The 25106-nt window shown below is 39.4% G+C and overlaps 1 protein-coding gene across 1 annotated transcript in view; it reads left to right on the forward strand.

Annotated features, from left to right (window-relative positions):
- Positions 1-25106, forward strand: part of ACVR1 (activin A receptor type 1) — a 124905-nt gene that overhangs the window by 50733 nt on the left and 49066 nt on the right. The window contains exons 2-3 of the mRNA XM_070422948.1: positions 1836-2128; positions 21871-21944. Of these exons, the coding sequence (XP_070279049.1) occupies positions 21878-21944 (67 nt within the window). The 5' untranslated portion in view covers positions 1836-2128; positions 21871-21877. The remainder of the gene's footprint in view (positions 1-1835; positions 2129-21870; positions 21945-25106) is intronic.

A 25106-nucleotide genomic window follows, 5' to 3' on the forward strand; every position in this document is an offset into this window, starting at 1 on the left:
TAAGTACCAGCGGAATTAGAGTGGAAAGATCTGGAAAGTAGAAGTATTACTAGAGAAAGCTGAACAGAGGCAGGAGAACCTGGGCATAGTTTTGAAGAATGAGAAGGTGGTAGGGCTAGGGAAGTAGACGCACCTTTGTCATTTTTTTTAAAAGTCCATATCTGGGTTTTAAAAAACAGAATCAGAAAAATATGCACCAGCATTTTCTTATTTTCTTGCTTATCTCAACCTGCTCCGAAACTGTATGTACCTATAAATTAGACACGGAGGGCCCTGGGCAGGGCAGCTTACCACTGGCCTTCTCCTAAAATGCAGTGGGTCTTTGGCAGCGGGAAAAGCAACTTCAGTGTGAATCTGCCAAATTTCCCTGGCCCAGCATCTTGGAAAATACCAGGATTTCAACAGTTTGTTCTGAAACTCAAGGTTTGTGAATGCTGCTTAGCTGATGAATTTGTTTTTAAGGATGTCCATTCTGTAAATGAATTTTTACTCTTTAACTTCACTAAATGATTGTTGAAAATGTCATATTTCTCGTTGACCTTTCTATAGAGGTGTGTGTGTGTGGGGGGGGGGGGGGGTGTTTGTATGCCTTATTTTTATTGCACCTTACAATTTTAAAATCAAATTGATCATGAGCTTCAATTTGAACCGAAGCGAGGACAGGTTTGACATTATTTGTAAAAGCATTTCCTTGAATTTCAAGGTTGATGTGATTTTCCTTCCAAATAATTATTGAGGAATGCTGCGTTTTGGGCTTGTTTTCTGCTTAGATGTATTTACGTGAAATTTTTCTTGGCAACATGTTCCTTGAGGTTAAAAAAAAAAACACTGTTTTCCGAAAGGAGTAAGTTTTTTCAGTGTTTTGTGTCACTTAACTATTCGAATGGGAAAGTTTGGTTCTAATAAAAATTTCCTCTTCCTTTGGCCAATGTTGATGTTTTGAAAGTCTTCCTAAAGGAAAAGGGAGCTTGGGAGGCTTTTTGTTTTTTGTTAGTTATCTAGAGCCCCCTTCCCTTCCGCTGTGTGCTCCTTTTCCATCATTGTTTTATGAGCCTTTGAACTAGATCTATCAGCAACTGAGAATGGTGCTTGAAAATGGACCAAAACCAGATTGTTTGTGGGTGGACAACAAGAAACTAGTTGCTCGGGTACATGGGGTGCCTCTCAAGTGACCGGGCGTCCAGAAGAGACTTTCACTTCATTCTCTACACCGCTTGAACTTTCTATTTTCAAACCAACTACATATAACAATTAATATATGCAAAGCCCTTGGTTTTATTTGTTTGTTTGTTTGTTTTGTAATGATATATGGGATTTAAAAGAACATGATCTTGAAATTTACCAACTGCAGGCCTTCCTTGGTTTTGTGTCATGTGGAAAATTATTTGAGAGCAGTATGGATCTATGACAGTGATGGCGAACCTTTTGAGCTTGGCGTGTCAGCATTTTGAAAAACCCTAACTTAACTCTGGTGCCGTGTCACATATAGAAATTTTTTGATCTTTGCAACCATAGTAAAACAAAGACTTATATTTTTGATATTTATTTTATACATTTAAATGCCATTTAACAAAGAAAAATCAACCAAAAAAATGAGTTCGCATGTCACCTCTGACACACGTGTCATAGGTTCGCCATCACTGATCTATGACCTTAACATACTGCATGCCCGTGTTTTTCAACCCTTCCCATACTTGCTTTAACTGTAAATAAGCTTTAGTTTTGTGGTCCCAATTGAAAGGCTTGTCAAGTATGCACTTCCTTTAGCCAGTACATTCCCAACTGCAGCCTTTTCTTTTGCTTAGACGGTTTTTCTTTCTTCTTCCCCTCTGCAGCGCCGAGTCACTTGTGAGCATCGCCTTGGAGCTCCTGGGGATTTCTCATTATTCCAGGAGATTCCAGGCGCACGCCTCCCTCCCCATGTCCCTGGTGAACTAATGAGCGAAGCTCTGCACAAGAGCACAGCGCTTGAAGGACGGCAGGAAGAGATGATGACCTGGAACCAGCTCTAAGGTAGCTGCGTCAGCTTCCCCAGGAGCTCTCAGAGCAGCATTGCTGGAACCAGCAGTAGAGCCATTTCAACAAATCACCTCTTTCAATGCTCTTTGGCAGAGATCAAATCTACACGGTAATTTCTTAGCCACAATGATCATTTCTTCGGTTTATATGAATGTAATATAAGAAAATTTAGAATCAGCCTTAATTCTTGCATGGCCTTGAAGGTAGGCTTTTTTTTTTAATGGAGCTGCACAGTTATTCTTCAACTTTGGCCAAGTTGTTCAACTACTACTATTTCCCTACATGTAAAATGCTTCTGCCATTCTTTTCACCTTTTAGGTCACTCTTCTTCCTTCCCCTGCCCTTTTAAATAAACTTTATGTTTTACAGTAATTTTAGGTTCATAGCAAAATTGAGCAAAGAGTATAGAGAGTTCTCATATACCCTGTCCCCATACAGGCACAACCTCACCCACTATTAATGACCACATCAGAATGGAGCATTAATTGCAACAAATGAACCTACATTGACACATCATCACCCAAAGCCATAGTTTATATTAGGGTTTGCTCTTGGTGGTGTGCATTCGATGGGTTTGGGCAAGTGTATAATGACATGTATCCACCATTATTGTATCATACAGAATAGTTTCACTGCCTTGAAAATCCTCTGTGCTCCACCTTTTTCTCAGTCCGCACCCCAGCCCCTGGCAACCACTGATCTTTGTATTATCTCCATACTTTTACCTTTTCCTGAACTACATTTTAATATTATGCTCCCTGTGGAGTCTTTTGAAATCTATGGACAGAAGTCTTGCCATCAGGATGAAATGCCATTTAGGTTGTGTTAAGCTATGGAGGTAATAATACAAATACATGCTTTAGACTAGAGTCTAAAATGTTTCTGAGGGGAGGCCTTAAGTGCTAAACGTGTGTGTCTCTCTCAGGTAAATGTTGGGATGCTCAGATAAGATTTGAAACTTGTGTAGACAGAAGCAAGGAACTCAGGTTTGCTCTATGCAGCCTCCTTAGTTTGTCATTTTTTGGGGAAGAGCTGTAGTAGCTGTCAAGTGCTTTCTTTTTAAGGGAAGTCTAATTCATTGTTTTAAAAAACCTTGTTCTTTATATAAAAGTTTATTTTTGATTATTTAATTTCAAATATCACAAAACAGTGTAAAGTAAGGCATATACTATATATAAGTGCCTGTACTTACATATATATAATTTTCTCCATTCCTTCTCTCTTTTACCGGTAGCTAATAATTTTGAAGACACATTTTTCACATACAGATCTTTTCCTCTGCAAACAAACTAGGTATATTAATTATGTTTAAAAATCGATGGTGACTGTACATTTTATTTTATGACTTGGTTTTTCCTTCTATTTCATATGTTGTGGGTATTTTCCCTTTTAAGGAGAATTTTTCCTTTTCAGTAGAGTCTCAGTCTAAGTAATGACTGCTTAATGCTCTTTATATGGCTGTAACATAATAATAACCAGTCCTCAAGTGAGACGTTAGCCTGTAATTTAAAGGGGGATATGGGTGGGGGGAGACCTCTCGTTAAGGAAAAAACAAAAGTCATGACTGTTGACATTGGCCTTTTAGTCATTAAGGATGTGAGCTTTTATTTTCTAAGGCAGATGTTACACAGCTTTGGGGCTGTTGCTGAGTTGTCACTTATGTCAAATTTTCATCTCGGGAGTTTGGAAGGAAGTTTTTTGGCACTGGGCTGCATTAATATATTACCATAGTTGTTAGTTTTGGCTACCATCCTTGGAGCGTTTTGAGATATTTTCATGCCCATTTAAGGTGGCATGAGGTTGAATTAGTTTTAAGAGGAAGTAATGAATAATAGGGATAGAATTAAGAAACTGACTTATATTTTGCATATATGCTTATTTGAGGGAGGAGGAGGAGATGGTGGTGGTAGTTACTTGCAATTAACCCTTTGATTCTTAATTATGAAACAGGGTTAAAATTGTCCAGCTCAGTAGTTTCATGGGGGTAATTGATGGTTGGACTCACCAGAGAAGTTTTCAGATATCCGGGGCTGGAAATGAATATTTGTGTTGTTGTTATTTTATAAAATATTTATTTTTAGGAAAGTAATATAATCAATATTTATAAGATTAGAAAGGGAGCCCTAACCAGTTTGGCTTAGTGGATAGAGTGTCGGCCTGCGGACTGAAAGGTCCCAGGTTCGATTCCGGTCAAGGGCATGTACCTTGGTTGCGGGCACATCCCCAGTAGGAGGTGTGCAGGAAGCAGCTGATCAATGTTTCTATCTCATTGATGTTTCTAACTCTCTATCCCTCTTCCTCTCCCTTCCTCTCTGTAAAAAATCAATAAAAACTATATTGAAAAAAAAAGATTAGAAAGGAACAGGAGTGAAATAAAAGTCTCCCAAGTGCCCAGTTCCCCTTCCTAGAGGCAACCACTGATATCAGTTTCTTGTGTATTCTTTCACAGATTTCAGGTCATACACCATATACCAGCATGTAACCTATAGATTATTGCAATTTTTCTAAACGCAAATAGTAATGATATACACTGTTTTGTACCCTTTTTTTCATTGAAACACTATTTCTTGGAAGTTATTCCTTGCTAATACTGCATTCTTTTTATATGGATGTCTAGTATTCCACTGTGTGGATGCACTGTGATTTATTTATGTTAATCCTCATCTAAGGATATTTTTCCATTGAGTTTTACAGAGAGTGGAAGAGAGCGGGAGAGACAGAGAGAGAGAGAAACATTAATGTGAGAGAGACACATAGATTGGTTACCTCCCACATGTACCCTGACCCGGGTCAGTGATAGAGCTCGCAACCGAGTTACGCGCCCTTGACCAGAATCGAACCCGGGACCCTTTAGTCTGAGGGCTGATGCTCTACCCACTGAGGCAAACTGGCTAGAGCTGCACTGTGATTTACGTAACCAGTACTGTATTGATGGCCATTTAGGTCATTTTCAGTTTTATTTTCATTAACAAGCCTGTAGGGAATAACCTTGTACATATGTCATTTCAAACACGTTCATGGGCATATCTGTAGGATCCATTTCTAGTGGTGGAATTGATTGGTCAAAGGGTACGAACATTTTAATTTTGGTAGAAATTTATTGCCAAGTTGCTCTAGCCATAGAGGTTGCAAAGTTTCAGATTTCACCAGCAGTGGATGAGAACACTGCCTCCTCACACCCGTGCCGGTCACAGTACAGTTGTCAAACTGATAGGTTTTTGTTTTTTTCTTTGCCAAATGGAGAGGTGAAAAATGACAGTTTAAGGTAGCTTCGATTTGCATTTTTCTTATTTTGGTTGACATAGAATATTTTTTCATAAGTTGAATGCGATTTTTATTTCCTGTTCTATTCCCTTTATGCTTGTGTCCTTTGTCTGTTTTCCTATTGGGTTTTTAATCTTTTTATTTTCCGTTCATGGGGGCTCCTATGTATTAACAAAATTAGTGCCAGGCCTTTTGTTCTCCTTGCGATATATGACATTTATTTGGCATTTTGTATAAACATTATTTTGCTGTGAAGATTATTTAAAATTTTGTATCCTTAAGTTTACCAATTTATTAATTTAACAAGTATTTATTGGATACCTCTCATGGCATTTATTCTAGGCAGCAGGCTATACACTAGTAAAGAAAACAGATCCCAGTTCTTGCTCCTTAGAGCTAAGTGGAAGAGATAGTCAATAAAAGATGTTCAACAAGGATTATAGAGATAAATATATAATCAAACTTTTTGTGGCTTCAGGATTTTGAATCTCAGTTAAAAGACCTTTTCCATTCCTACAGTTAAAAACCTACCTCATGGTACCTTATAGTGTCATGTGTTTTTGGTGTGTGTTTATTTTTTAGTTTTAATTTTTTGATCCATCTGGAATGTTAGGTATGAATGCAACCTAATTTTCCTCCAGGTGCTCTAATAATTAAGGGAAGGCTGAGCTGCTGTAACCAAGGGACTAAAATATGCTATGGTTCAAAGAACGTGGATGTTGAGTTTTTCCTCATTTAACAGTCCCAGTGGGAGCAGAGCAGGTCAGCAAAATAGCCCATATTCCCAGGTCCCTTTAATTGTCACTGTAGTTATCTGCATGGTCATAGCTGGCTTGCTACCATATCTGGGTTCCCTCATTGCAAAGGACAGAGGAGAAAGTCCGGGTCAAGTGATCAGAAGTTGCGCACATCATTTCTATCGCTGTTGGTGAGAACTTAAGTCATGTGGGCACTTCTGGCTGCCAGGGAGGGTGGGGCCTGCAGGCTCTGCTGGTCAGCGTGGGTCCAAGAAAAAAAACAAAGAGGGAATTTTAGTAGAAAATTAGCAGTCTGTCATTGGCTAGTCAAACTGATTTTACTGAATAGTCCCAACTTTTCTCCTTTGGTTTCTTTTTGAATTATAAATTCCCAAACACATTTTGGTCTATTTCTGGGAATCTCCATTTACTTTCATTGATCTCTATGCCTATGCCTATGCGTGTACCAGGATCACAGTTTTTTTTCTTTTTTAATTATTGGAGCTTAATATGATATTTTAAATTTTTGATGGGGTAGTTCCATTTTATAGAATTTTAATATTTATTTGTGTATGTGTGTTTAAAAAATCATATTCGTTTAAATAAATATATCTAGTTATCACTTCCTCCTCCTTAAAACCTGTTAATATTATTATTGGGATTGGGTAAAATGTGTAGATGTACTTTGTGAAAAAGGGCTCACATCTTTATGATGTTAATTTTTTTATTTGATGATAATGGTGCACAGTGTTTGGGAAAAATTATCTGGACTTTCCAGTCTTTCTATATCTTTGAGCCAGGAAACATATAATTGAAGTTGGCGAGAGGGAGGACAATTGTATCATAGGATGTTGTGTTAAGTTTATTTTGACTTCTGATTATGACTGATGCCTATTTCTTTCTTAAAATTTAATAAACTTGGAACTTGAAAAAAACAGCTTTTCTGTTTGAAAGTAAAAAAATTGATATTTCAGGAGTTTATTACATAAACTTCTTTGTAACACAGATCTGTCAAATTTTTGCATTTGTTTATGATACGGAATACTGTTATTTCCTCATTGTGTGTGTGTGTATGTGTGTTAATCTGTACCTTTTTAAGACAACAGCTTTGTTCTCCTTTTCTATTTTTCTTATAAAATAAAACACACATACAGATATCCACACAAAGCATACGTAGCTTAGTGAAATTGTAAAAGGGTGAACATTTTTGTGACCACCAAGCAGGTCAATAAACAGAATGCTAGCAGCCTCCTTAGTCCATTGGTATATTCCATGCCACTCACAGCCCCTCTCCCCCTGATTAACCACTTTCCTGATTTCCATAGTAACTGCCTCCTGGCCTTTCTTTATGGTTTTATTTCCCACGTGCACATATCTAGCTACTGTAGCTTAGTCTTGCCCATCTTTTTATGTCTTTAAGTCTCTTAAACCTCAGGTTCCTCTTCCACTCCCTTCCTTTCCGTACAGTTTGTTGAAGAACCTAATCATTTGATCTCTGTGTTCCCACTGGCTGGATTCAGTGATTGCAACCTCATAGTCCAATACATTTTTTAAGTTTTTATTTTATTGATTTCAGAGAGGAAGGGAGAGGTAGACAGAGATAGAAACAACAATGATGAGAGAATCATTGACCAGCTGCCTCCTGCACGCCCCACACTGGGGATCAAGTTCATAACCCAGCATATGCCCTGAGAATCAAACCGTGACCTCCTGGTTCATAGGTCAACTACCGAGCCACACCGGCTGGGCCAATACCTTTTCTTTTAGTAGGAAATAGTATTTTTACATTAAAGTTTGGGCTGGGTGTGTTTGCTGCTGGGTAGATCATTGTTTCTAGGCCTTTTTAATGAGAGAGGATTTAAACACTTCCAATTCCAATTCAGTTGATAAGGCTCTCACTTACCCTTTTCTGTATTACATCTGTGTCTCCTTAATTCACACAGAGTTCTGCTTCTCCGGAACAGCAGGGGATGATAAACTTCGAGTATGTCTTAGTTACTCATTTGCTTTCTTCCATGGGATACACACAGTATTCTCAACACTGCCACAGAGCTACCACACAATGCTAGTTATGATACCTGAAAAGCAATAAAAACAGTTTCGCTCTGGTAGGCTATCCCATTCTCCCCACATTTATTTATTTTTTGGGGGGGGGGGTGTATATGATTGTTGAAAATTGGGCAAATTAAAATGCTGATCAGCTTTTAGATGATATTTGGAAGAGGAATGCTTTTAATTTTATTAGGTGACATGTTGATTTTATATTTATGTTTAGAAAAAAATCCTTATTTGTTAGAGACTTTGTGGGTGAGATGATGTGACATTTGGGATTCTTGTTAAAATACCCCAGGAGAAAATAGACAGAATAGAGGAAATAAAATTACTCATTTTTTGAAACTGGGTGGTAGAATGTTGTTTATTTTTGAAACTGGGAGGTCAAAAATAGGGTTTATTATACGTTTCTCTCTGTTTCTATGTAACGAAATATCTGGAATAAAAATTTTTAAAAATCAATTTTAAAAACAGTTGGGAAAGATGGCAATAAGGAAGGAGTAGACAGGGAGGCAGGAAAATTATCCTGAATGGGTGATTCCATTCTTAACCTGCTTGTTTGGTCTTACCTTGGTGACCCTGAAGCTAAAAACCGGGTAACATCTTGAGTGAGAATAAAGTTTAAGGGGTGATTGGCCGAAGAGGAAACTGCCATCCAAGGACACTGAGAAGATCCAACCCCTAAAAGTAGACACCAGAGCGAGAGTAGGGCCTCTGAATCCCAGCCAGGGAAGAACCCAGGGGACGAAGGGGGTTATCGGCACTGCCATCCTGCAGAGCGGACGAGTGAGACCACCCTCGGCATTCCCAGCATCGCCTGAATTACTGAGGGGCTGTCATACTGGGGCATTTCTAGGCCTCATCTCCGGTCAATCGCATCAAAATCTCTGGGCTTGAGGGCATGAGGCTTGGGAATCAGTTCTGAGGAAGCTCCCGTGTAAATGTGAAGGATAAGGTAATGTCTACAGTGAGTCAGATACCTCAGCAAGAGGTGTTTCAGTGATGGAGAGGAGGAGTAGAGGGAGACCATGAAGGGAGCTGTGTAGATTGCTCTTTCTAGAAAGTTTTCTGTGAAAGGATGATGAGGGAGAGATAGATGGGAAGACTTGGGGCTGAGAAAGTGGTGGTTGTTGAAATAGTTGTTGCTCATAATAATATAAGACAGATTTGCCTGTTAGTGTGGAGAATGTGAATGGTCTCCATGTAGGAAGACTGAGGAGTCAGGCTAAGCATGAGCTTAAGTCCACCTCCTCCCAACCCCTACCAGAGAGATTATTTTGGGGGAAGAACTTGATGGTTCAGAGAGCTTGGAAACTGTCATCATGAATTAGATGTTCTTTTTATTTGTTATTATTTTGAATTCCATATTAAAAGAAGAGAGGCACCGAGTCTTTTCAATGCCTCTGCTTCTCCTGTGCTGACAGGGCCTCTGTGGTTCCTGCAGAGAAGGCAGGTGGGGTCTAGAGTGCTGACCTGGCCACTCTCCTTCATCAGTGCTCCCCTGCTCCTCCTCACATTCTCTGTCTTCTCTTTGCGTTTCCTCTTTACTTAAACTGTTACTCTCACAACTCTGAAAGGGTTGCCTGGTACGGGGTGGTGTGTTTCAGTTATTAGCTTTGGGATTATTGGAGGGATTCTCATGTTTTCATGATTTCATAATCCCCGAGTTGGAAGGTGGTGGAGAGAGGACTGAGGTGAGAATACTGCTCCTTCTGTTGTCCTCTGCCTTGGGGTCTTTGTTTAGTTTTAGTTTTTTAATTAATCCTCACCTGAGGATTTTTTTTTTTTTTTAGGGAGGAAGGGAAGAGGAGAGAGAGAGAGAGAGAGAGAGAGAGAGAGAGAGAGAGAAAGAGAAACAGAAACAGAAAGAGAAAGAAAGAAGAGACAAGAGAGAGAGGCAGACATTAATGTGAGAATGTGAAAGAGACACATCGATTGGTTGCCTCCTGCATGCACACCGACTGGGGTTGAACCTGCAACTGAGGTATGTGCCCTTGATGGGGAATTGAACCCACGACCCTTCATTTCATGGGCCTGTGCCCTTAACTCTGAGCCAAACCAGCCAAGGCTACTTGTGTTTTTAATAACAGATCGAATTCATCAGTTCTACCCTCTAAGATGTCTGCCTCTTGGGAGCATCATCTATTTCCTAAATTTTGTTTCCTTCTCCCCACTTAGTAGAGCACATTTCTTTTCACTTTTACCTTGTCATTGTTATTTAGTGTTTGGGTTGGGGTGGGTGGTTTTAGGTCACGTCAGTTTCCTGGTCTCTTTCTACCCCTATGCGGAACCGCTCCCTGCCTCATCTCCCCATCTCCTCCTTGTTTTCTATCGTGGTCACTTCGATGCTAGCTTGTTCAACTCTGCACTGGCCCTGTGGACATGGCTCATGTTCTTTCTCACGATTGTATTTATACTTTCGATGGATATATTTAAATGAACAGCTGTGCATTTGTTGAGTCATACCACAATTATCTGATTCTGCTTTAGCTGCTCGACTGGCAAAAACATATTTTAAGCTAAGTTGTGAGAGAATTCCATTAATCACATTCTAGATGGGGGAGGGGAGAGGAGAAAGACCACGGTGAGAAGTCGGTTTAAGAGTTCCTTCTTTAAAAGGAACTCTTACCGTTTGCTACAGATGAATGGACCTGGAGAGCATTATGCTAAGCGAAATAAGCCAGTCAGAGAAAGATAAGTATCACATGATCTCACTCATATGTGGAATCTAATGAACAAAATAAACTGATGAACAAAATAGATCCAGAGACATAGAACCATGAACAGACTGTGGAATCTCAGGGGGAAGGTGGGGCAGGGAGGGGGGAGAGGGGAAGAGAGGGTCGGTGGGGAAAAAAACAAAAAAAAAAAACAAAACAAAGCAGACATCTGTAATACTTTCGACAATAAAGATAAATTTAAAAAAAGAAAAGTCTTTTTAAAGACTAACGTTAACTCGTTTTTCTATGATGTTAGAGTAGATTGATTTGGATGCTATTTAAGATGTCACGTGGAGCCCTAGCTGATTTGACTCAGTGGATAGAGTGTTGGCCCGTGGACTGAAGGGTCCTGGGTTCGATTCCGGACAAGGGCACATGCCTGAGTTTCGGGCTCGATCCCCAGCGTGGGGCATGCAGGCGGCAGCCAATCAATGATTCTCTCTCATCGTTAATGTTTCTCTCTCTTCTCTCTCTCTCCCTCTCTGAAATCAATAAAATATATTTAAAAAAATTTTTAAAAAGGTGTCACCTGGAGAAGCTTTATAAAAGTGTAAATAACCATAAAGATTTAATAGTAGCTTGGTAGGCATAAATCCCTGGCATTGTTGCTAGCGCTGCTCTATTTAAATAGATAAAGGGTCTGTAAAAGAGTTTCTTTCTGTAAAGTCTAGTGTTCTTGACTCAGCGTTCTTTGAATTTATCGGCTAAGTATTTTGTTTGAAGTCTGCTGAATACATAACATGTGATACAGAAGATGTTACAACTTTCTTTTTCTTCAAATGTATTAATTGCTAGTGGTAGCCTCTGATTGAGTCTTTGGCTCCCATCAGCCAGGCTATTTTTCTCTTGACACTTCCTCGGGGTTCTTTCTGAGGGTTATTAATAGGCATGGAAGTATGGCTTTCCAAATAACGTCAATAACTGTTAGAAGACAGGGGGTGGGGGAGATAATGTGTCAATTTCTGACTTGTAGGAGATATATTTTCAAGCTACAGAAGCTGTCTCAGAGGTCACTGGGGATGGCTCTGGGCGGATCAGCTGGTGTCTGCAACTAGAGATCCAAGGAGTCCTTTCCAAATGGGATATTGTCCACCAGGGAGTTGTCTGCTCTACCCGGAGTCTGCCAGCCGTCTTTTTGTTTGGCTGCTTCTCTTGGATGACACCCTTGAAAACCGAAATCCAAGTTACAGATGATATCTTTTAATTTATCTCAAATACCTGGTTGCTACTATATTAAATTGAGGAGATGGAGCAACCCCCTCCCCCCTCGAGGTAATTTCCTTGCCAGGCTGTACAAAATTCCTTAAACCTCACCTTCCTCTTTCTACCCAAACCAAAGTGTAGCATAGACTAAGAAGTTCAGACACATGCGTTTTAATTTACATCGAGTGCCTAGTATGTGCCAGGCCTGGGAGTGGAGCCATGAGCAAGGCTGAGCTCTTACTTCCATGCTGCTTATATGTTGGTGCATGGAGGAAGGTGGTGGGGAAATACCATCAAAATCAACCAACAGACAACCCATTCCACACCGAGGTACGTGCTGTGAAGAATGCAGGGCGAGGCTGGGGAGGAGGAGTGTGGATGGAAAGGAAGGCCCTGGCGAGGATGGTGCAGAAAGGGTGCTTTTCTCACCTCCACAGAAATATGCTCTAGTGTCTCCCATTTAAAAAAATAAAAAATAAAAGAGAGAGTGGATTTGGGGGGAAGAGAGCGAGAGAAAAGGAGAGAAAAAAAAAATATACCTCCCTGGTGCTGATGTCCCTTTCACATTTATCGCCCTTCAAATTATGATAGGTTAATCACAGTAGCCTTAGAAGTGGGGCAGTTGTGTCAGATGGTAGGTGCCTGAAACACCATTTGTCTAGTAATGGGAGGACTAGAAAAGTCTGCACTACTTGATAAAAGGGGAAAGTTGAGGCATAGTTAGAAAGGAGCTAGTGGGCTGAGACCGATTCTGAGGACTTTGGGAGGAAGTGGGATTTTAAATGGACTATACAGTTACATGTCTAAGAGTTTTGTGTGTGTGTGTGTGGCGGGGGCAGGGGGCAGGAGGATAACAGGCTCCTTCCTACCACTAGGTTAAAAAAATGGTTCCAGCCACAGTTTGAAAACTGGAGGGCAAGGAGTGAGCCCCAAGCTGCCGAGGAGAATATCACCAAACAACTGGGAGGTGATGGGGTCCTATCAGCTGAAACAAAGCAGGAGAGCCATGGCTATTTGATACAGAGGGAATGAAGTGGAAAATGAGGGACAGTTTCCATGTAGTCAAGCGTGTAGAAATAAAACCTGCCTTGAGATACCAGTAAGGCATGGAGTGGGTGACCAAAACATTGGAATCTCAGAAGCTTAGCGTAGTTAATATTAATATCTATGTATCTGGTAGTGTAGTAAAGTCACTTTCATTCTGTAGACAATTAAAGTACATTTACTGGGGATTCAAGGTTTCTTACATGGTAGCCTAACTTAAATCGTTCACTTGCTTTCATTCAGTTAAGCCTGATCTCCCCCCAGCCCTTCACAGAGAAAATCAGTCTTTCCCTCTCCTTTCCAAACCATGTCTTGTCACAGCTGGAATGTTTGCAGTGTAACTCTTTCAGTCAAAACCTTTTTTCCCCCTGAAATAATCTGTAATTAGTTCCTCTAACTACGGGATGAACCGATCCAGGGGCTGGATTTCAGTTCTATAGGACTTGTCCAAGAAGCTATTTGTATTCATCTATCACCAAAGATCAAATTACATGCTAATATTCTGAAAGTAACACCCACCGGAACCCTCCAGCAGCAGTGAAGTCTATATAAAACCGAGCCCTGGCAACTTGCACATCACCAGTTCAGACAGAGTGTGGTGTTAAAAATATTTCACAGGTCATTTGTGAACTGGAGAAAAGACCCTGACTTAACTTATATGGTATGATGGCTTTGGTTTAGCCTTTCTTTGCAGCTATAACTGACAGTCCATGTCATTTTCACCCCTGTTAAGGCCCAGGTAGTGTGGAGCAAGCTGCCCTTGGTCTGTGTCTGTCTGTCTGTCTGTCTGTCTCTCTCTCTCTCTCCCTTTGAGCATAGAAGAGGCATAACTGTTCTCACATAATGGCTGATTTTTGTCCCACTTGGAGGTGGTTATTGTAAGTATACCTTCTCTCAGAGTTTCCTGTCTAGAATTTGTCTTACTGGATCTAACTTTGTTCTAAAATGTGCCTGACATACACTAATTTCTGTTTTTATTTTGAGATGTGAGTTATAAGAGAACTGAAATGTGGGGGTGGGGGATGTGATATAGAAATGCTGTATTGTCAAGGTGGTTTATTTTTTCTCCACATCAAGATCTTTTCAGAGTATATGAAATTAATTTTGAATTTAGAGAAATGGAAAGAGGTCATGATTAAAAAGTGACCCAAATAACCATGAGTAAAGATTGTTTTCTAAGAGGAAAATCAGGTGGTTAAAGTGAATGTGTTGAGGCGTGGCGAAAATGTTAAGGATGACAAAAGCAGACGCAAGCAGCTGAACTAGTGTCGTGAAGGTGTGAGAGTGGTGGTTGGTTAAGAGCTGAACTCTGATTACTTCTACCCACCCACTGAAAATTCTACCCCCTGAAAATTTTATAGATGTTCTTATGTGTAAAACGAGGTGAATATGAATATTTATTTTAGAGCGTTTTGGGGAGAGATTGAATGATATGATACACATGATACCTAAGCATAGTGCCTGGCTGGTTAGTAAGTGCTGCTACCTTTAGGGTGATAAGGATGTATTTTTGACAGATAACTAGGAGAAAGCAGAATTACTCTCATTCTTTTTCTGCTTTGCCCCTATCATTGACATTTAAAGAGAACGAGGTTATGAGGTCCCACCCCGTCCCTTACTGAAGGTAGAGCATAGACTGTATAAAGAGATACAAAGAAAAAACTGTCCTGGAAGAGTAGTGACAACCCCCACCAGTGGTGAGGGACTTCAGCTGGATAGTGTCATTCAAAGCATGGATGGGTGAATGTACAACCTGTCTTTCAAGATTCTTTCTAATTCGGAGAATGTTAGATGTTGAATTAAGAGTATCAAGAAAATCCTTATTGTATGAGTAGGTATGAGTAAGTAAATTATATCTTGAACCAATGGACAAACCAAATGAGTTTAGGTTACCAGCCCTGACAAATGAATATTTGGTAGAATTTTGTGAAGGGGAAAAAATCATAGGCTTCATCTTATAACTTTTCTTTCATCTGCAATATTATGGATAACAAGTTGTATGCTGTTCATAGTATAGCTTTTAGAAATAGCCTTCGTTTTTTGCCGTAGATAGATTATTAATTAGATTGCTTAATATGAGTACTAAAAGTTGACAATAAAATAGCATTTATACTCTGGATTACTTTGTGACCAATATCAAAATCACTTTGTGATTTTTTGTGGGGGTAATGTATTGGAGTGTATCTGTGGTTTTATCCAGCTGTAAAATTGTGATGAGCAAAAGAAGTGCCAAACTTGGTCTCAAGCCCACACATGTTAAAAATTGAGCTAAATGCTAGCTCCTTAACTGGATATCAGTCTGATCTATAAATGGAGTTTGAAAAGTACCATGGGATTTGGAAAGCAGTTCTGTTCTGCCCTGGTGATATGCCTGTTTTTAGTAGAATTATCATGGGAATACGCTATCTCCCTAGATTGTAGTCCTGAACATTGTAAGAGATGGTACTGACTTAAAGGGGGGTAACTTAGTTGAGTCAGGAGGTCCTTATGTCTGAAGTATTAAGATCAGTTACTAGGGATATAGGGCCTTATCCAAGAGCAGAAAGGAGATTGTATATACTGCAGGCAAAAATTCATGCTCTGAACCTTTTAGATAATATTCTGTAATCCCCAGTAAGTAGCCTATGATTTTTCAGTTAGGGATTTTGGCCTTAGAACACTATATAAGGATTTGGTTGAATCTAAACGAGATGAGCAATTGAGTTATGACAGGTTTATGTCTCATTTAAAAAATATTTAGTTGTGTACATAAAATATTATTCCTTTATTTAAAAAAATCTAATGTATTCTTCCTTGACCATAGATTTTGTTGACTTCCTTGATGTTAGGGAGGCTAATGAGATTTTTAAACCTGTGGAACAGTAGCATTTTTCTCAGGTAGTGGGTAAATGCTCAGCCTAAAATGTACCGTGTGGTTATCTGTATGGTAGAAGAACTGATCAAATAAAGAATAAGGTGATGGTTCTCAAAGTGTGGTCCAAGTGGAGCTCCAATGACTTCCTCAGGGGTTCCATGAGATCCTCCTTCTTTCAGTGACATATGTTCAAGGCTGGATTCACTATATGTACTTCCACCGATACAAGATGTTATAGCAGATTGAATGTAGAATCATATATGAGAGTCCAGTTGTTTTCTATTAAGCCAGACATTATTGAGATTTGCAAAAATGCAAAACAGTGCTACTTTTTTCAGTATATTTATTTATTCACTAGATGCCCGGTGCATGAAATTCATGCACCTGAAAGGGGGGGCGGGAATCCCTCAGCCCAGCCTGCACCCTCTTCAATCCGGAACCCCTGGACCTAGAGGGATGTCTGACTGCCGGGTTAGGCCCAATCCCACAGGGACAGTCGGACATCCCTCTTGCAATCCAGGACCGCTGGCTCCTAACTGCTCGTGTACCTGCCTGCCCTAATCACTCTGCCTGCCTGCCTGATCCTCCTAACTGCTCTCCCCTGCTGGCCTGATCGCTTCTAACCACCTCTGCCTCAGCCCCACCACTGTGGCTTTGTCTGGAAGGACGCCCGGAAGACCTCTGGTCTAATGAGCATATTACCCTTTTAGTAGTATAGATTCGGGGGGGGGGGGGGGGGATATAGTTGTTTCTTTAATTTATAAAAAAATAAGCTAGTGTGCTTATTATTTTAAGAGAAATACAATATTTTAAAAATTCTCTTTTGCTTTCTAATAGAGTAAATGTTGATAGACATAGCCCACAGAGATAAGCTCCTTGGGGGCCTCAATATTTTTCAATAAAAAGATTCTGAGACCAAAACGTTTGTAAACCACTGGAGTAGGGCATCTCTGAACTGTGGAATTATTACCACTCTCTTTTTCCACTGCCAGTACTTCTTTTTTTGCCAACCCACATTTTTTTCTTTTAAAGACAGTATTTTCTTTTTAGTATATTTTAAAATTAGAAATAGATCCTTGGGGCTTAAAGTTGGAATGGTAGCATATTGATATTTCTTAATAATTAAAATATGATGAGGACATTTATTCCAGAAAATTCTGCTTTCTATATTCTTTCCCCCTTTTCCCGTCTGTATTTAATAGCTGAATGAACTGAGCAACACAGACACTCCAGACATAGCAAAATGGCAACCAGAAAATGATGCTGATGTTTCTTCCCCAGAGATTTCTGGCAGATTTTGAGTTTTCTGTCTATAAACAATAGATTAGCTTGGGGGATGAATTTCTAACTCTTTTTTTTCCTGTTTTATACTTATGAGCCTAAATTAATATTTTAGTTTTGCTTGTACAATTATGATCTGTTAAGGGATATTTTGAGGCATGGGCTTTTCTTGGCTTTGTCACAGGAAAAAATGCCAATGGTGATTGTCTTTTAGGTTTTTTTTAATAGTGAAAGGATTCTTGATTTTGAAATGTGAAGCTTGTTAACTTCTAACTTTTACTATTAACTGAACAAATTTTACAGATTAATGTTAGAGAGATGGTAAATATCTTAATCCCACCATTTCTTTGTAGGTGTATATGTGCCTATGCGTAGGAAAGGTCTGGAAGAGATTGCTGTGTCTTTAGAATTTAAATTTAAATTGAGCTCATTAATTTAGAGGAAATTCAGATTCAACAAGTATTAAATGTGCACCTCTTTGTCTCTGTTAGCAATGAACAAAATAGACTATAGATTTTGCTACCATCAAGTTTACAGTCTAGTGAGGAAAGCAGATTTCCAAAAGCACACAGGTCTGAAGAAGTAATTATTAATTATGATAAATGCAGTGAGTGAAAGTTAACAGTGGTATATGAGAGTGTAATGAGGGCATCTGAGGGTGTAAGCAAGCTTCTGGAAGGAAGTGACATTTAAGGTGAGACTTGAGGGATGAGTAGGAATTTGCCAGATTGGATCCTGAAAGAAGGGCCCAAGCACAGGAGTGTCTTGTACACAAAGGTCCCGAGATAGGCAGGAAGCTGGCTGCTTGCAGTGCCTGGGAAAATGGGGTGGTGAGGGGCCAGTTGTGAGAACTAAGGGTAAGGGCCTTGAGGGCAATGAATATAGAGAGGTGAGGAGGCTTGCTAGGGCTTAACTGGATCTTACTGAGGTTTGACCCTGGCCTACCTCCAGTCTTCTTGGGTTTTCTCCTCTTTCTTTATAACTCTTCTCTCTAGGCTCTCTGCGTCCTAGCCTGGTGTGTGTGTGTGTGTGTGTGTGTGTGTGTGTGTGCACGCTTCTGAATATGTCTTAAGTCCTGAGGACACACCTTGCTTGCCCTGGCCATAGGGTCTCTATGGAAACTGACAAGCTGTGTCTATTTCCTTAAATGCTACCTGTCTCCACCCACCCCAATTCTCTCTCTCTTTCACCTCTCTCTCTCTCCCTCTCTCTCTCTCTCTCTCTCTCTCTCACACACACACACACACACACACACACACACACACACAGGCTTATCCTTTTTCTAGTCTGGTTTTTATTTGGGTATAACTTCCCCAGGGAAGTTACTCTATCCTTCAGGAAGTCTCAAGTTGTTTTGTTAGCACTCCTGTTTAACCATGGTTTTTTTTTTTTCTTTTTTTACATTTAATTCAGTGTTTAATTATACAATCTTTTGCATGATTATTTGATTACCAACATAGACAGTAAGCTTAGTGATGGTAAGCACCATGCTTATATCTTTATTAGAGGCCTGGTGCATCTGTGCACCTGTTGGGTCCCTCAGCCTGGCCTGCGGGAACCCCTGGGGGGATGTCATTCTGCCAGATTCCACTCCGCTCTCACTCATCCTGGCCCCTCTGCTCCTGCTGGTAGCACGCTGCCATGGAGGCTGGAGAGGCTTGTGCGGCTGCAGCTGCGCTCGCCAGCTGTGAGCCTGGTGTCTCGCGCCCCTCAGTCAGCTGAGTGGCGTGCCCGCTGTGGGAGTGCACTGACCACCAGAGGGCAGCTCCTGCATTGAGCGTCTGCTCCCTGGTTGTCAGTGCACATTATAGCCACAAGTGAAATGGTCGTTTGGTCACTTGGGCTTTTATATATATAGATTACTCTAAGTTTCTAAAGTCTAGTAAACAGTAGTCTCTCATTAGTTGTGGAAGAAAGGAAAGAAAGAAGGAAGGAAGGAAGGAAGGACTGGAATTCAAAGATAAAACTAAGATAGTCCAGTTGTTTTAAAAAGGTTTTGATAACATGTCCCATTGGTTAAAAAGTTTTTTGAGCATGCACCCTCAATATGTATGTTGGTTATAAGTTTTATGTAAAATAAAAACTATTATAAAACATACATAAAATAGAAATTTTAGAAAGGTTAAAGATGAAATATTTAAGGACTGCTAATGGTGATGACATCTTATTAATGAAAATCTCAGGTCACTCAGGATAATGTTTATTGTTTATGATACTGGATGTAAATCCATTTTTAAGTATTTTTTTTTATTTTGAAGTTGGGCACTCTTCTTTTTCTTAAAAAATATGTTTTTATTGATTTTAGAGAGAGGAAGGGAGAGGGACAGAGGATAGAAACATCAGTGATGAGAGAGAATCATTGATCAGCTGCCTCCTGCATGCTCCCCACTGGGGATCTAGCCCACAACCTGGGCATGTGCCCTGACCCGGAATCTAACCACGACCTCCTGGTTCATGGGTCAATGCTCAATTATTGAGCCACACTGGCCAGGAGGGGAGACAACTTTATGTCAGATTCAACTGAATGTTAACTGCTTTTTTCTAGTAATGTGATTAAATTAAAAACTACTTGGATGAGAGAAATCAGCTTCACATTTTCTTACTCTTCTCTACAGATTAATACCATATTTAATCTGTAGTTTCTTTAATGTTTTTAGAACCCTTCCCATTGGGGGAGGGCTCATTTCATTATAACTAGCCAATTCAACCTGTAATTCTACTTAAATGGAACCTTAAAAGGATAGTACGGGGGTGTAGTCTCCACACTTTCACATTATATCTCCCACTCTTTCTGAAAGATACCTCTTATACTAGACTGTCAACAGGAATTGTGACAGAGACCAAATAAAGGCCCAAGTTATTTATGGCTCTTTTAGATAAACACATTTAATATAAGATAATATTTTTAAAATTTATTGATTGATTGTAGAGAGAGAGACACTGATTTGTTGTTCCACTTATTTATATATTCATTGGTTGATTCTTGTATGTGCCTTGACCGGGCATCGAACCTGCAACCTTGGTGTATTGGGACAACACTCTAACCAACTGATCTACCCGGCCAGGGCTGTAAGGTAAACATTTTTGAATGTTAATTCCACAAGTCAATGAGTTGTCTGACATGACCATTGGATACATGTACCCTTTTGGAGACAAGTGGTCTAGTGCTGGAGACAGACATAAACAATGAACTCATTCCAAGTGGTGTTAGACCACTGGGGGGCTAAAATCTGCTGACAGAAAGGTGTTCCACCTAGTGTTTGCCTTTTGAGCTAGATTATGAATGCAGGAGGAGGCAATTGGGTAGGAGAGGGGTGGAGGAGGAGACTCAGGGCATTTGAGGCAGACGGAACCAACACAATGTTCATGTTCATGATGTGGTCTTGGAGGAATCTGGTTGTGAGGGCCAAGATGAGGTAGTTTGTATGTCGCAAATAAGGGCTCACTATTGACAAGATCTACGTGAGCATGGAAATAATAACAGCAGTAAAAAGGGGCTCACTCAAATTTCATGTTCTTTTAGTATAAAAGGAAGGTACATAAACACATCTCCTTTACTCCCCTTCCTCATCTTGTTAATAGAGAAGGGGTAGGTTGAAATACAATTATGAACAAATTGGAATGAAGGCTGGTAACAGAGGATGGAGGTGTGGGGAATGAACAGACTACCAACCTCAGAATGTGATCTTAAGAAGATGAATCAGGTATCCACTCTAAACTGCTTACATAGCAACAGGCTTTTGCTCTTTGCTTTGAAGCTGTAAGAGTGAGATAGCACATTAACCTATTTACTAAAGAACTTTACCCATTTTCTTCTTCTTTTTTTTTTTTTTACCCTCCAGAAAATCACAACTAGACAAAGGTTTAAAATTTTTAAAAATTATTTCTTGTAATAAAGAACTCATATAACCAAACAGTCATCATATTCCTGAAACTTTTCAAGTTTATTCAAATGGAAAAGTTCTCTTTTGTAGTCTTTTACCCCATAACATTGATCTTTTGCCAATGTAGTTTCAGGGCAGTATCAACTGGAAATTTTTATCAGGTACCTTATTTTCTCTCAGTTATAGTTTTACATATTACACATTTACATGATTTCTTCCTGTCTTGGTTATGTCTGTCCTCTGTTAAATTTGAGGTTGATAAAAGAAAGCATTGTTTTGCCATAGATGAGGGATATGTTGTAGGTTTGCTTTTTTCCCCTTGGGGCAGTATGAAGAGCAAGGAGAAGTAAGGCTCAAACACAGTAATTTGGCTTGAATGATTCAGTCACTTAATCTTTATCATATTGTAAGAGCAGTCTATTCATGCTTCTCAGAGGTTTTAATTTAATGCCAATTCTGCATTCAATAGGGTAAGATAAAATTCAAATCTAAGATCCTTTGGGAATGCCTAGCCTTATATAGCTGAGAACTTTTCCTGCCCCTGTTGAGTTCTTTGTAAGAGGGTAGGCTCAGAGAAAATCACCTTAGAGTGGCCACCAGCAGGAGGTACATCTGATTAACTTCTTAAGATGATTTGTTTAGATCTATGTAAAGGGTATGTGTTTAAATATACTAAGAAATAAGGCAACATATGTGAGGGGGATTTGTAAGAAAGGCCTTGAATGGCAGTTTGAAAATGGTATGCTTAATTTAACTTGTCATCCTGCAGTTAAATTTTTTGTCTTACTTATATCTCTCTTTTTCCTCCACAGTTGTACAATGGTAGATGGAGTGATGATTCTTCCTGTGCTAATGATGATGGCTTTCCCTTCCCCAAGTATGGAAGGTAAGAAGCTCACAGCTGTTTGGGTAGCTCAAAGTGTACAGTTGTGTGCCACATGGTGACGTTTCGGTCAAGGACAGATAAACATATGCAATGGTGGTTCTATGAGATTCTAATGGAGATGAAAGATTCGTATCAACTGGTGACATCATAGCCACTGAAAGGTCATAGTACAACACATTACTCACATGTTTGTAGAGATGCTGGTGTAAATAATCCTGCACTGTCAGTCGTAAAAAAGTTAGCACATACAATTATGTACGGTACATGGTACTTGATAATGATAATAAGTGACACTCTGTTACTGGTTTATGAATTTACTATACTTTTTATCATTATTGTAGAGTGTACTCTTTCTACTTATTAAAAAAAGTTTGCTGTAAAACCATATACCTTGTCTTTACCACATCTTTTCATTGCATCATTTTCTCTTTCACTTGACTTAATCTCGTATTGTTTTATACAGTAACATGCTGTACAGGCTTGTAGCCTGGGAGCAATAGGCTATACCATGTAGCCGAGTTATGTAGTAGGATATACCATCTACGTGTGTGTGTGCATGCACTCTATAATATTTGCACAGTGATGAAATCACTTAAGGATGCGTTTCTCAGAACAAATCCCCATCTGTAAGTGGTGCATGAATGTTCTGTGTATGGTTTGGCTTACTGTAAACAAGTTTGTTTGTTCTTAATCCTATCAGATTTAGCACTCCTCTCCTCCCTCCCTTTATTATTACTTTTTAAAGCTGTTTTTTAGGTTCAGAGCAAAATTGAAAGGAATGAACAGAGATTTCTCATACCCCTACACCTCCACATGCATAGTCTCTCCCATTATTAATATCCTCCATTAAAGTGGTACGTTTGTTATAATTGATGAACCTATATTGATACATTATAATCACCCAAAGTCTATAGTCTACATTAGGGTTCACTCTTGGAGGTGTACATTCTATGGGTTTGGACAGATGTATAACGACATGTATCCACCATTATAGTATCATACAGACTATTTCACTGCTCTAAAAATTTTCTGTGCTCCACTTGTTCATCCCTTTCCCTTGCTACCCTTTAGCACTAGCAACCACTGATCTTTTTACAGCCTACATTCTTTTCTAGAATGACGTATTGTTGGAATCATGCAGTGTATAGTCTTTTCAAATTGACTTCTTTAACTTACTGATAGGCATTTAATGTTCCTCCACATATTTTCTTTCTTTTTTTTTTTAATATATATTTTATTGATTTTTTACAGAGAGGAAGGGAGAGAGATAGAGAGTTAGAAACATCGATGAGAGAGAAACATCGATCAGCTGCCTCCTGCACACCCCCTACTGGGGATGTGCCCGCAACCCAGGTACATGCCCTTGACCGGAATCGAACCTGGGACCTTTCAGTCGGCAGGCCGACGCTCTATCCACTGAGCCAAACCAGTTAGGGCTCCTCCACATATTTTCATGGCTTCATTTTTTTTTTTTTTTTTTTTTAGCACTGAATAATATTCCATTGTCCGGATGTACCAGTTTATTCATTGACCTATTAAAGAAACATCTCGGTTACTTCCAGGTTTTGGCAGTTATGAATAAAGTTGCTATGAATATTGGTATGCAAATTTTTGTGTGGAATTAGTTTTCAGCTCCTTTGGGTAAACACCAAGGATTATGATTGCGACGTTGTATGGTAGAGTAGGTTTAGTTTTGTAAGAAATTACAACCTGTCTTCCATAGTAGCAGTACCATTATGCATCCCTACCAGCAATGAATGAGAGTTCTTGCTGCTCCACATCCGGCCACTATTTGGCATTGTCAGCACTCTGGATTTTGGCCATTCAAATAGGAGTTGGTTTAATTTTCAATTTCCCTGAAGACATATGGTGTGGAGCATCTTTTCATGTGCTTATTTGTCATCTGTGTATCTTTTTTGATGATGTATCTGTTGAGGTCTTTGGGTCATTTTTTAAAACAGGTTGGTTGTTTTTTTATTTTTGAGTTTTTATATATTTTGGAAAATAATCCTTTATGAGATGTGCCTTTTGCATATATTTTCTCTCAGTCTTTTGCTTCTCTTCTCATTCTCTTGATATTATCTTTCACAGAACAAAGTTTTTAATTTTAATGAAATGTCTACCTTAATTATTTTTTCATGGATCGTGCCTCTAAAAAGTTATTGCCATGGCCAAGGTCATCTAGGTTTTCTCTTGTTACCCAATAATATTACATCATGCAAGATTACATAATGTGGGTTACATTTAATTTCTGTTGGACATTGTGTTGTAAATAATTTGGGTGTCTACTAGTATAGTGTAGGTTCTGGTGCTAAGCAATGCTGTTAAAAACGTTTTACTAATATTGCAATGATTTTAATTAGTGCCAAGAGGGTATGAAATAAAGATCCTGCATGGCAAGTTTAAAGGAATTAGAGGTGTTTTAACCAGAAGAGAGGTTGGGTCCTAGGTTGAAGGGATTAATAAGAAGAAATGGGCTGGAAAGACTTGATGGGTTAACAGTAGTTCTCAGCTCAATTACATGATCTTCCCAGGGACATTTGACAATGTCTGGAGATATAATAGCCAAGTTTCTAGAAATTTTCCTTCTCTTTTTAATTGCTAAACACTGATCACTACAATAAAAACTAAAGAATGTTGTGGAATGAAGTTCCTCCAAATTCTATGCCTTTAGTTCTGTGTGATATCAAGAAGTTCCTTTGGATTTCATTTGATTTCATGGATGTGGCACGGTCAAAAGAAAAAGAATGTGGAAGAAAAATTGAGGTGGGAATGTACTATGAATAGAGAAGAAGTGGAGAAGGAATGAGGAAAAGAGAAGGGGAAAGGGCATTTATGGATCAATATTATCAACCACAAGATTGGTTTCTTTTTCTTGCTTTTAGATCTTAAGTTGCCCAAAGAATCTAGCAAATGTCTTTTTAATGCCACAGTAACAATCCTATATAATAAAAGCCTAATATGCTAAGTGTCCGACCGTTCGTTCAACCATTCGACCAGTCACTATGGTGTGCACTGTTCACCATGGGGCAGATGCTCCAACTGGTAGGTTAGCTTGCTGCTGGGGTCTGGCCGATGGGGACTGAACGAGACGGGGTGGACATGCCCTGGAGACCTCCCGTGGTCCCTCCCTGACTGGCCAATCTTTCCTGCGGTCCCTCC

Source organism: Myotis yumanensis, unplaced genomic scaffold (assembly GCF_028538775.1).
Source record: "Myotis yumanensis isolate MYYU_CA2020_CCGP unplaced genomic scaffold, mMyoYum1.0.hap1 SCAF_8, whole genome shotgun sequence".
Taxonomy (NCBI): domain Eukaryota; kingdom Metazoa; phylum Chordata; class Mammalia; order Chiroptera; family Vespertilionidae; genus Myotis; species Myotis yumanensis.